General features: G+C 38.4%; 1 protein-coding gene across 1 annotated transcript in view; it reads left to right on the top strand.

Moving 5' to 3' along the window:
* DDX10 (DEAD-box helicase 10) overlaps positions 1-12,612 on the top strand; it is a 153,382-nt gene that overhangs the window by 103,188 nt on the left and 37,582 nt on the right. The window contains exon 16 of the mRNA XM_041487417.1: positions 8,516-8,572. Within this exon, the coding sequence (XP_041343351.1) occupies positions 8,516-8,572 (57 nt within the window). The remainder of the gene's footprint in view (positions 1-8,515; positions 8,573-12,612) is intronic.

Here is a 12,612-nt window from a genome sequence, read left to right as displayed (position 1 = left end):
TATTAAAATTATAAAGATTAGCAGACCACTAGAGACAAATGCATTTTCATTCTGTATAAATCAAATGTAGCAGTCTGATACTCAGTTATGTAGATGTAATCATAAAGTCCCCTCGAGCTGAATGTGTGTTAATTCCTGAAGTCTCTACATTGGCTTTGAAATGGTGACTTACAATAACAAAACAATTTACAGAAGGCTATAAATGCAGATGTTATTTGATCCGGGTTTTTTTATCTACAGGTGGGTTCAGGTTTTGATTTGATAATGAGATAATGAGTGGATGTAGAAAAAGCAGTGTTTTCATAAAGCTTGTACTTTTATAGGTAGTCTTCAATTGAGAATCCCTTTCTTATGGTTTCTGCAGTGTAATCTTGAAGATAGGAGGTCTCTGGGGAAAAAAAAAAAAGTGAACTTCTTGAAATCAAAACATCTCCAAAATAGCGCTTTTTTTTTTTTTTTTTTACGCAAGGCACACTCTGTGGATATCCACAGAGAGAAGAGAGGCTGCACTCACATTAACATGCACAGCACAGGCAGCACAAGCTTATTTCTTCTTCTTGGCTCTTAAGGGCTGATGTTTACCAGCAGGACTAAGGAGATCTCACTCCTTTGATTGATAAGCACACTCACTATTTAATACATTAAATAGTAGAGTGGATCCTAAATATATCTAATTTCATACCTACATCATAGGGCCCCTGTGTAGTCACTGCCCTTGGGATTTTCCATATGCTGGTCTTTCTGCTCAGTCTCATAGTGCCTTTCAAATACTCAGTTTTCAGTTTGCTCTTTCCCATGAGGCTGATAAACATAGGTAACCTGTTTTCTCTTTTTCTTAACAGTTAGAAAGTTCTGTGAACCTTCCCAAAGTTGTGCTTGTGTGGTTCCTTTAGTGTTTCTGTCAGTGACTTATGAGTTCACATTTTTTGCTACTGTCTGCCTTACTGCTCATTAGGGTTAGTGTATTTCATATTCCCTTTAGTACTTTTTCTCCTTCTTGTCTTTGTCTCAGTCATAACAGGATATCATTGCAAACCACACTTTTACGTTCAGGGTATCCCTACCACCAGTGTGTCCAATCCCTAGGACTTACTCCTTCCTTTGGCAGCCCCATTCCAAATGGAACTCTAGGCTCCACCTCCCTGCTTTTGCAAGTGATTTCTGTTGATGACTGAGTAGTTACAATTTAAACATGGTTTATAGTTTTATAAAATAATTATGAATGTTGTAGTGTATTGTAGTAAATCATTGAATACCATATATCATACTCAAAAAATGGAAAAGACTCCCCAGGGATTTTTAAAAATTTATTTTATAAAATAGATGTTATATAAAACAAGCTGTTTAATATGGTTGAAGATAAATGCTCCCATGAAAAACAGTATTTTTAGTTTGAATTCAGTCATTAGATTAATTCTAAAAGAAGGTTGCATTATATTTCCAAGGAAGTAATCTGAAGGGGTAAAAAATTGCAATGCAGGATTATGCTCTTTATTAAATAAAGCACCTGAATAGTCCAGCACTTTGAGGTGGAATTTGTCAGATTACCATGTGTACCGTTGGTTTAATGTAGTGCTGGGTGAGAATGATAAAATTCTCTCATGTAAAGAGTATGCCAGCATAGGAGCAAAATATAAAGGGAGGGAGGTTACTGCTGAGAGGAGTGCTCAGCTGAACAGCAAAGAAAAGTATAGGTGGATAGATACGTAAAATAAATCAGGGAGTATTACTTTATTAGAAAGCTTTTCTGAGCTCTTCCATAGCTGTTGTGTGCAGGCTGTGCTGCTGTTATGCTCCAGATGCACAGCTATTAAGATAAGGGGGATGGACGCTGAGGAGTGGGTTGACAAGCATCCTGTTTCAGCCTTAGCAGCAGCATCCATCTGGTCTCCCTGTGGTGCCAGTGGAGGCAAGGGCTTGCTTATCTTTCACTTCAACAGCTGAATGGGCTACACTTAGAGCTTAAAGTGTCCTTGGGTGTTTTCTAAGAGTTTTGCAGCAAAATCAGAGTTCTTGATCTCATCTTATTGATGTGAAAAATAAGAAAATGAGATCACAGGTGACAGAATATTCTGACTTGAAAGGGACCCACAAGGACTATTAAATCCAGCTCTGAAGTGAACGGCCCATATGGCAATTGATCCCACAACCTTGATGTTGCTAACACCAGGCTCCAACCAGCTGGTCTGTGTACGCACTAGTCACATGAATGCCAGGAGGACACAGCTGTGTGTGGAGGCTGAAGTAGTTCAGGCATAACCTTAAAGTGGGCCTTTACCAGCCCTAGTGCTGTAAGGGAGCTTCCATGCCAGGCTGCTTGTCCTGCTGGAGGATGTACTGGAACAGCTGCCCAAAATGCTGACCTCTATGTGCCAGGCTCTGTGAGGCACCCTTGCAGCTTCTGGCAGAGCTGCACCCTTTGCTTGCTGAGGATCCTGGGTGCCTGCATGAGCAGGCACAGATACATGTGGGGCTTCTCAGCCTTCTCTCAGACCTGTGTTTGAGCTGGGTGTTTCCTTATGGGTTACTGCTCAGGAGCCTGTGGCCTCTATAGATAATGAATTTTCCACTGGCATCATCCCTTCAAAGGCTAAAGCAGCCACAAAATGAGATGAAGGGCATCATTGCCCATTTTCTGCTACTTTTCTCTAGAATGTATTAGCATGATTTGCAGTGTAACTTCTGTTGGCTTCTTGTTAAGATTTTAGTTCACAAAGTAAGCATTACTTTTAAACATTGTTAACTAACTTCATTCATCATATAATTCTGTTGTAACTGTATTTTGAATTAGTATTGCCTTTATTGTGCGCTGTATGTGTTTGTGTAGGTTCAGTCCCACCACTCTCACAGTAAAGAATTTATTTGTAATCTTCAATCTAAACTGATTTAAATCTCTTTCAATTTAAAGCCTTTACCCCTTGTCCTGCCCAATACATGCCATTGTAAAAAGTTCCTTTCCAGCTGACTGACTGGAAGGTCACAATTAAGTCTTCCCAGAGCCTTCTCCAGGCTGAACACAGAACTCTCTCAGCCTGTCTTCATATGAGAGGTGTTCCAGCCCTCAGATCACCTTCATTGCCCTCTTCTGTACCAACTCCAGCAGGTCCCTGTCCTCCCTGTGCTGGGACCCCAGAGCTGAAGCAGCCCTGCAGGTGGGGTCTGAGCAGAGCAGAGGGGCAGAATCCCCTCCCTGGCCCTGCTGCCCATGCTGCTTTGGATGCAGCCCAGGACACGTTTGGTTCTCTGGGATGTGAGAGCACACTGACAGCTCATGGCCAGCCTCTCATCCATCATCATGTACATATTTAAACCAACTCACTTAAAAGCTCTAGAAAAACTTTTCATATCCTTAAAACCTACTCACTGTGTTCAGGTCTAAGTGAGAAAGGAATCATTTTGATCTTTGTCCACTGGTTTCTTGTATTGGTTTTGTTCCAACAATGTCCTTTTAAGGGTCAATTTCTGCTGGCTTCTCTTTTCTTCTTTTTAATGAGAATTTTTTCCACTGCCTCTAAGACTTTTTCCAGTGCTTGTTTAATGTTTAAGATTGTCCCTGTACTGTTTTTCACGTGCCTTTGATGCCTACTCTGTGTTGCCTTAAATTGGTGATTACTAGGTGTTTCAGTATCCCTACCTTTAAATAAACATCAGCTTTACAGATGAGGCTTATGTACCTTGTTGCTCGAAGGGATTATTTAATAGGTTTCTAAAACCAAACATCAAGATTCAAAAACCCTCACAACAAAACAAACACAAAACAATAAAAATGCTTCTGCTTTTTTCCTGAAGGTATTAAGATTTATTTAATAGTTACCAAAATTGTACTTAATTTCCAGATTTTTTTAAAAAAATAGTATTCAAAGAAATACTAATAAGTTTATTCAGTTTAATGTTTGAGTTAGGAATGTTAGTTTGTTTTGGAATGTTTGTTAGGAACGTTAGTTGGAGAAGCGCTTGGATGTAGATGGTTTTCTAGTCTCTGTAAGGATCAATACATAGCAATATAAATATAGCAGTGAGCCATGAGCATGTAAACAGTTCAAGCTTGGTGTGAAATCTTGGAGAATAAAAATGTGGGAAACATGTTTATTAAGTCAGTTTTCAGAGCATATTTGGTCTTCAAGATTTTGGTGGAAACCAGCTCTTGACTATGGCAATGCCACTGTATGAGAGCTGCTCTGAACTTTTGAACCACTCTGTGTTTTCTGCAGCACAACTGACTGATTTAGCTGTGTCCCACTAAAATAACAAGAGATAGTTGGATACCAGGACAAGGTTCCAGTATTCACCAACATGTATTTGCAAATGAAAGCCAGATTTTCCAGGCAATGGAGTGATTTGTTCCAGAACTTGGTCACCTGTGAAGATCATGTGGCAGACCATTACCTCAGCTGTTAAATAGAATGGGTTGGTAGCTCCAAATTATGGCATCAGTACGTAAAGGAATAGTTATTAAAAATCTAGTGTTAAAATGATGGATCAAAACCTGAGGGAGTTCTTGAGTATTTAAATAAAAATACTTCAGAGAACTCAGATGAGCATGAAATTTTTCCAGGAAATAGATTTGCCACAGGCTTTTTTAATGCTCTCAGAGCTAAATATGTTGTAATATGCATTAGTTTTGTTGAGTGAAACTTTTATTTGCCTTCAGGTAAGGAAATATAAGAGGTCAGTGAATTTTTAGGGTGGAAAAACAGCAGCTTGTCACCAGCTAAAAGAATTTATTGAATGTAAATCTGACCTATGCATAAGTTCTTTAAAAGAAAGAAAGGAGACTTTTATTGTACAAATTTTTTACATATCAAAAAAGCTAAAAGAAAAATTACTGTATGAAACAAAACTGTTCGTAATAGAAATAACAGAAATAAATGCAGTTTTTTTTTATATTGTTTATTTTATATAAACCCTCTGTACAATGTAAAATAAACTCTTAAATGTAGAGAGAAGAGAGTCCACAGAGGAGGGGATTTCCTTTGGGAGGAAAGAATTCTCAAAATTGCTGGACTTAATCTTTGTTATAACTAAAAACTTGGGGTTTAAGCTCTCTATTAATGTGTCTTTCACATATTCCTGACCTCACCAGCTAGAGAGAGCTGCTGTGCTACTGTTTATTATTTTTTTGTCTCAAGTTGAGAAGATAGAATGTAAATGTTAGAATATTTATTTGTGTTAGAGTTTTAAGAATTAAATGAGTTTCTGTTTTAAAACCCAACAGTAGAAGGAAGGGGAGATTAAATGTAAAAAGAAGCCAGTGTCAGACTTCTTAGCTTCATGGTTAAGAACAGTGAGTATTTCTTCCATACATTAGACATGGCTTTATCCATGGTTTGGGCTCCTTTTAGGCAGAGCTGTTTCTTTTGTCAGTTCCAGTGCAAAAAGGGTAGAAGGTTTGCAACTCTTCTTTAAAGCCAAGTGATTTAGCCATATTACATGTTGATGACTAAAAATTTTCATCCCTTTAATTACTGAGGTTATAACCATCCTTTTAAAATAGCTTTGTAAGAGTGAAGAAAAGCTGATTAAGAAGATCTCTGAGCTGTAGAATACTATTAATGAAAAACTAAATGAGAAGAATATAATACTAGCCAGTGTGAGTTTGTGGAAATTAGATGTACAGTGAGTTATATTTATATATTTTGGTCAGAGCAGAACCTGGTTTGTAAATACATCTGTGGAATACACTAAAATTTCTACATGGCTTTTTGCTTGAGTATTCAGATTAGTAAATTAACATGTTACAAATTAAATGGACCTCTGACAATGGCCTTATGTTAAAACAAGAGATTCAGCATGGATTTATGGGGAATTTTTCTGTGTGAGGGCAGTCAGGCTGTGGCATAGGCTGACCAGAGATGATGTGCAGTCTCCAGCCTTGGGGTTTTGGCATGGCTGGATGAAGCCCTGTGCAGCATGACCTCATCTCAGAGCTGACTCTTCTGTGAGCAGGAGGTTGGACCAGAGACCCCCTGATGTTCTTTCCAGTTGGAATGATCCTGTGACCCTGTGAATGCCCAGTGTTGTTCAGTGTGTTAGTGTCAAGCAGCAGGAGCAGCCTGATTAGGACATCGGCTTCTGAAATGCACTCCCAGCTCCAGCTCAGTGCCAGCATACATGCACCCTCTGCAAAAGCTGCTTTTGTTTTCCATTGACAAGTATCCAAACCCTCTCTCCCCCCTGCTTGGGGAAAAAAAAAAGCAGGTCTTGACAGCCAAGTATCCAAACCCTCTCTCCCCCCTGCTTGGGGAAAAAAAAAAGCAGGTCTTGACAGCATCTCCTGGTGATTGCTTCTCTGTCTTGTTTTTCTCTTGTGCTCCTTATTTCAGTCTCTGGACCTATTAACTTCAGAATCTCTTTGTGTCGTCTTCGTTCTTTAGAGACTACAGTTTATAATGCTGCCTGTGTGCTCCTGTGTCCTTATGTCAATCTTCTGCTTTCATAGCTGTCTTCTCAGGGCTCTGTTATAAATCCCTTGAGCAGGAACTTTGCTGCTATATTTGCTCAAGCCTGTAGCTGTAGTTAAAACGCTGACATTTCATACACCATTTTTCTATCAGAATTTTTCTGTCCAAAATTTTCCAGACTGTCCAAGTCAAAAGCTGCTTTGTAACATATGGTGTATTACTTTCTACCTGTGTTCTCTCTGTTTTTTAGGGGTAAAGTTTGAATATTACCACAGTTTTAGCAGAAAAATGAGAGAACCCCAATGGTTACCTCAGTGAGTGGAGGATGTGCAGCTAAACCACGTGGAGTGGAGGAAATGGAAAACTTAAGTAAATAATTAGAAAAGCATAAGTAAAAGTGATCAGAAACTTATATAAATTTGACTTGGGAGAGAAGGAATCGTAACACAGATGATCATGTTATGACCATGATGCATAGGTCTGCTTTGTTGGAGGAACTCCATGTAGACCTGACAGTACTTGGTCCTGGTGCCTTTTGTTGTCCCATGTGGTGCACTTGTGGCCTTAAATGTATTTTTTTTCTTCTCTTTTTTTCTTTTCTATACTTTAACATACCTGAAATAAGACAGCTGTGTTGTATCTGTGGTGTGGGTTTGGGTGTTTTTTCTTTTTTTTTTTTCTTTTTTCTTTGTTTCACAGCATGCATTAAATGCCCTGAATGTATTGAGTTGTTTGAGTCAGCTTTGCAGAAAGCATTGGGGAATTGTTTCATTTTGATTTGGAGAGAAGAGGCTGACTTACTCAGAAAGGGATTTTGAAAAAAGCTAACACTTCTGTAGTTTGGGCAGTTGGGAGAAGAGAAAATGGCACATACCTGGCAAATGTCTCAAAAGGCCCTGAATTTAGACACCAACTTTGAAAATCTTGGTGGCTGTGTTTTCCTTTTCCCATGTCTGCAGTCAAACACTGCTTTTCTGAAAACTTTGTGTAATATCTACCAGTATGTTTTGGCAGCATCATTGTGGTGAAATGGCACCAGGACTGCTGAAGCTGTAGCTTTCTCATTACTCCCATGAGTGAGCTGATAGGTAACTGCAGTTCAGACTTCTCTGTGTTGAGGTGCTGATCCTGGACTGATGTTAATGTCTCCTTTTATGTGGACTTGAGTCTAAATGTGCTGATGCCAGGGTGGCCTGTATTGCTCAGAGAAACTGAATTGTATTTCAGAAATATTTTTGTGCTATCATAAAAGAGTTTCAATACCAATGTCATCAGGATCACTAAGATAAGAAGAGGGAGCTATGTGCTTTTCTAGAGGATGTGCTCTCACTTGAATTTGTCTTTTGCTCATGAAATAAAGAATTAAGGGATGTTCAATTACAAGGACCTGACTGTATAAATTAGAGATAATACTTCAGTTGATGTAAGAATTAACCAAACAAGCAGCAATAAATGTCATTTGACTTAAATATCTTGGGCACTTCTGTATGCTGACAGATCTAGCAGGCAGCTTTGGATGGTTTTATCACTGCATTTAGGTCATTTTCCTGTAGCAGAATCTTTTTGGTTAAGAGAACTTTGCTATGGTTTCTGAATTGATGCAATTACTAAGCAAATGCTTTTGTAAAGTGTTTGTTGGTAATGGAATATGAAAGGGAGAAGATGTTTTAGCTTTCACTCCCCAGTTACTTTAGCAATTCTGAAGTTAGGAAAATTTTCATTTTAGTTTGTTAAGTGGATTTGATTTCATTTTAAGTCACTGAGAAATAAGAAGAATTGGATCTCTTAGTATCATTTTAACTACCTTATTTCAGAGACAAATACTAACTGTTAAATTATTTAACTGCATTATTCCTTTAAGAGTAATAAGTCTTGATAAAATACGAGCTTCAATCATTCCTGTAGTTTTATGATTTCCTTTAAGAGCAAGAAGAATTAATAGTATTTCATTCAGATTTTTCCTTTATTGTTTTCAATAACATGTAGAGTGAATACCACCAGTCTAACATATGTACATTAAAAATACCTAGATGGCTCAACGTTAATCTTAAAATATTAAAAAATAAAAACAATAAAGGAGTTTGCTTTAAAACTGTACATCTTGTTTATTTCAGGAGAAGAGGCTAAAAGAAAAAGCAGCAAGGAGAGAAGCCAGGAATAAGAATGCACAGGTAAGGGGTTTTGTTGTTTTGATCAAGCTACTGGTTGAGGTTTGAAACTGTTTTTAAGTTGTTTCATTCCTTCCTTTAATAAACATTGTTGTGATTAACTCCTTTTAAAAGGCATTTTCTGTTTGCTTGTCTTTTCTTACTCCTTTGCACTGATGTGGCTATAATAACTTGGTATAGAAGGATTCTGATAAAGCATGAATATATATGTTTTTGTGTGTATAAATACATAAAATGTGTGGAAGCCTTTTGGAATTTCATCCTCTTCATTATGTATATCAGGTGAGTTGCAATTTCAGCTGAAGTACTGATGCTGTTTTTTTCTCTGACTTGGGTCATGTTTATAATTTGTAGGCAGTGAGTTAATTTTTTTTGTGTGCCAAATGTCACACCTACCTTTTTCTGCTGAACTTTTTTTTAAACAGCAAGTATTTACATTGAAGTTCATTCCTTTCCCTCACCCCAAACAAAACCTTTGTTATCCTTTTCTTCGTGTGTACATTGCTAATTTCCTAGAGGCTGTTCTAGTTTTTCATGTTGCTTGGTTTGCAATAAACTGAGGTTTCATTCAGCTGCAGTGATTTCTGGAATATGGACATGGTGATGTGTGACACTGCATCTACTTTTGCTACACATGAATAGTTACAGTTTCTTCTTGACAGTCGGCAAATATCTTATTCCCTTGAGAAAATCGATAATGTTCTTTGTCTGATTTTTGCAAGCTGGCTGTGCTCTGGGAGAGGCTTAAGTGTAGGAAGACGCTGCATTGTGTAACTCTGAAGTGGAAAGTAATTACAGTTTCAGATGAAAAGCCTAGTTATGCTCAGTTTTAAGTATGATTCTGCCTTCAAAGATGGCAAGCTATGAGAGCTGTTGGCATCATGACTCCCCAATCAAGCAATAGAAATTTTCTGCCTGTAATTGAATGTATAAAGATGCATACTTTTTAATACATTTAGCAAGCATTTTAGGAAAATTATGGAATGAATAATTAACAAACATCTTAATAAAGGGAGAAAACATTGATCAAATCACATTCATGAATACTGCTTGTTAATTTTGCCTCTTTTTAGGGAAATAAAACGTTATTCAGTAGCTATGGAAAGAAATCCATTTCTTTCAAAATTATCTGCTTGCTGAAGTACATCTCCTATCCTGTTCTTGGCCAAGCGAATGAATGTGTCAATGCTTTTGGAAAGCGAATGAAGTTGATCCCTGTTGAGGAATGATTTTGCGGTGGGGGTTGTGTGTCTCTGGGCATGGTATGGGTTAAATGTGGAGCCTTAGCCCCAAGCCCCCACAGTTTTATACACTCTTGCCTCTCTTCTGTATAGCACTTGCATTTGGAAAGCTGATTTCCTAGTGCTGGTCTGGTGTGAGACTGGCACATGCTCTCCTCGAGGGTACCAGCTGTGCAAAGCTGCTATTGCTTTGGCTTCATTTTATTCCGGAAGCACTTGTCTCGCTCTCTGCAATAAGGTGCAAGCCTCAGGAGCTGACATGTCTCCTTGATGAAAACTTTTGGGCTTTTTCTGTTGTTTAGAGGCTATTCTTGCCAGAACTCTTGTGCAGCCAAGTCCTGTCATTTTCAGTGTGGCTCATTTCAGGGAAAATGCTTCCACTGGGAATGGCTGCCAGCTTGGACCTGGGCTGTTCACGCCTGGAAGTGGAAGGGAGCAGTAGACAGTAGATAAAGGTGCCAGTTTCTGTCTGCTGGGTGTCTGAGGAATTAATTAAGAACACTGCCTGCTTCTCAGGATCTTAGACATGAGGCCATAGTAGTTAAAGTTCTGCATAGTCTGTGTGGGATATGACTCAAGCAGCTTATACAAGATACCCAGGGGAATAAAGAAGGAGAAAACGGTAAAACACAGAAATTATTGGAAGGTAAACCAGTTTAGAAAATATATGCTGCCTAAATCAGGAGTTCAGAAAATGTTAACATTTTCACTAGTGCTTGCATAATATGGCTTGTGACCCACTTACTCTGCTATACACTACTCCTTTGGTAATTAGTAATGTTTTCTTGAAAGGGAAAGCAATAAGGAGAGCTAAAAAAAGTAGAAAAGGTATTTTTAGCCATGTTAATGCAGTTTAGCAGCTGGAAAAAAGGACTAGATCAACAGTTATGAGTAGCCAGTCACTTCAGAGCAGCTGTGGTCATAATTTGTTTTCCACATCTATCTGCTTTATCCTCTTGTTTGTTTTATTAACCGTCTCCCTCAGGTTACAAACTCCTTGGGTTACAAAGTATTATTTTGCTGTCTTTCATTAGTACACAGCCCACCAGTTCTGACATGACGAAACCAGAAATTTATTTTCCGGTTCTTAGTATTAAATAATAATTCTTTGTGAATTTAGGGGAAAAAAAAGACAAGAAAAATTACAGGAGAGAAGGATGTCCTCTCTTTTCCTCTTGTGCTGCAGATGCAATTGCAGGGAATATTTTGCTGAGCCTTTGTCGTGCTGGGGCAGGCCAGGCTTGCTGCAACTGGAATTGACTAACCAGATTTTGGCATGCTCTGCTGAGTGTGCCTGAGCAGGAGATTAGATGAGTAGGTAGCTGCAGTGTTATTGACTCCACCTTGGATAAATCTCCATGCAATAAATAAACTAAGTAAGAAACAAAGACTCGTAAAGAATGCTTTGGAGAAAGTATTTCTAGGTATTTATGACCATTAATTAATTTCTCATGCAAAAGGCTGTGAAAACAGATAAAAGAAGTCTTCTCATATATTCTTATTGAAGAAAAACTGGAAATTTAGTGTTTCAGAGTTTTTTTAAATCTTAAGATGTTTAATTATCTCCTATTTTATGAGAATTTGATGTGATATGTACAAATGAAGTGTTCTGAGATGAAAAGAAGCACATGCTTTGTCCTCACTCAGTACTGATTAAATTATAGTCCTCAAACCCTCCAACAAATTTCAATACTGTTTACTTAAAGAGAGTCTGGAGAAAATTAGGCAAGAAGTAGTCTTTTGAGCAAGAAGTAAAGCTCTGAGCAGCAGCAGGAAGCGACAGCTGCCCCAGGACAGGAGCTGGGTGTTACTTGGTGAAGCCAGCCCCTGGCCCCAAGCAGGACATCCCTGTGCTCATGGCTTTTCACTTTTTCTTCTATAATCTACACATACTGATTTCTTAATCTGTTTAAAGTACTTTCAGGTTTCAACCACTATTTAAAGGTCCTTGCCCTGCTAGCAACTGTTGGCTGCAATGAAGCTTACAGGACTGTATTTCTCCTTTAGTGATTTTAGTCTTTTGCTACCCTGATGCATTAGAGCACTACTGATGTGTTGAGAATTATGAGGTGAGGAAGATTTTAATTTCTTTTAAAAAAAATTGTTTTCATGAGAAAGGAATTTTCTGGGAGCATCTAAACAGTCTGTACTTCAGTGGTGGAGAGCAGAGCAGGAGTCAGGAGAAGGTGCTGTTCCCTGCCCAGCACTGATGTGCTAGTTGATCCTCAAATATCAGCTTCCAGCATCGTGCAGGAAGTGATACCTGGTCCCTAAAAGAAGGCATTGATTGCTGTCTGCTAGAAATAATTTGGATGTCATCTGTAAGCAGTGTCAGGAGGTAAAACTTGCTCAGTCATGACAGTTCGGTGCATTGATTCCACCATGCTGGTGTCCAAAGCAAAACAAAAACCTGAAAAAGCTCTGACTAGCAGAGCAAAAGCTGTTTATCCAAGATCCATAAGAAAAATGTAGCCTGCTGAAAACTTAGAGAAATCCAGCTTGAACACATTTTCCTTACTGAGATGTTTTCTCCTATTTTTACTGAACAAAATTGAGGATGGGGATTCTTACCCAGCTGGAAAACTGACTTGTGGAAGAAATCCAAGAGCTTGGTTGTCAGGGGTGCTTTTTCTCGGGAATGAATGCTTGCTGTATAATTATAGAACATTAAAAGATCAACAGCAACAGCAGGATAATAAATATGCTTTAACTTCTCTCCTCCCTTTCTCTCCTGATCTCTCCCTATATTTTGCTGTTCCCACAGGAATTAGTGCTTGCATATGAGATTTTACAAAATATATA

The sequence above is a fragment of the Pyrgilauda ruficollis genome, unplaced genomic scaffold, assembly GCF_017590135.1.
Source record: "Pyrgilauda ruficollis isolate IOZ18807 unplaced genomic scaffold, ASM1759013v1 scaffold8, whole genome shotgun sequence".
Classification (NCBI taxonomy): Eukaryota; Metazoa; Chordata; class Aves; order Passeriformes; family Passeridae; genus Pyrgilauda; species Pyrgilauda ruficollis.
Note: the sequence above shows the minus strand (reverse complement) of the source record. Positions and strands in the feature narration are given on the sequence as shown.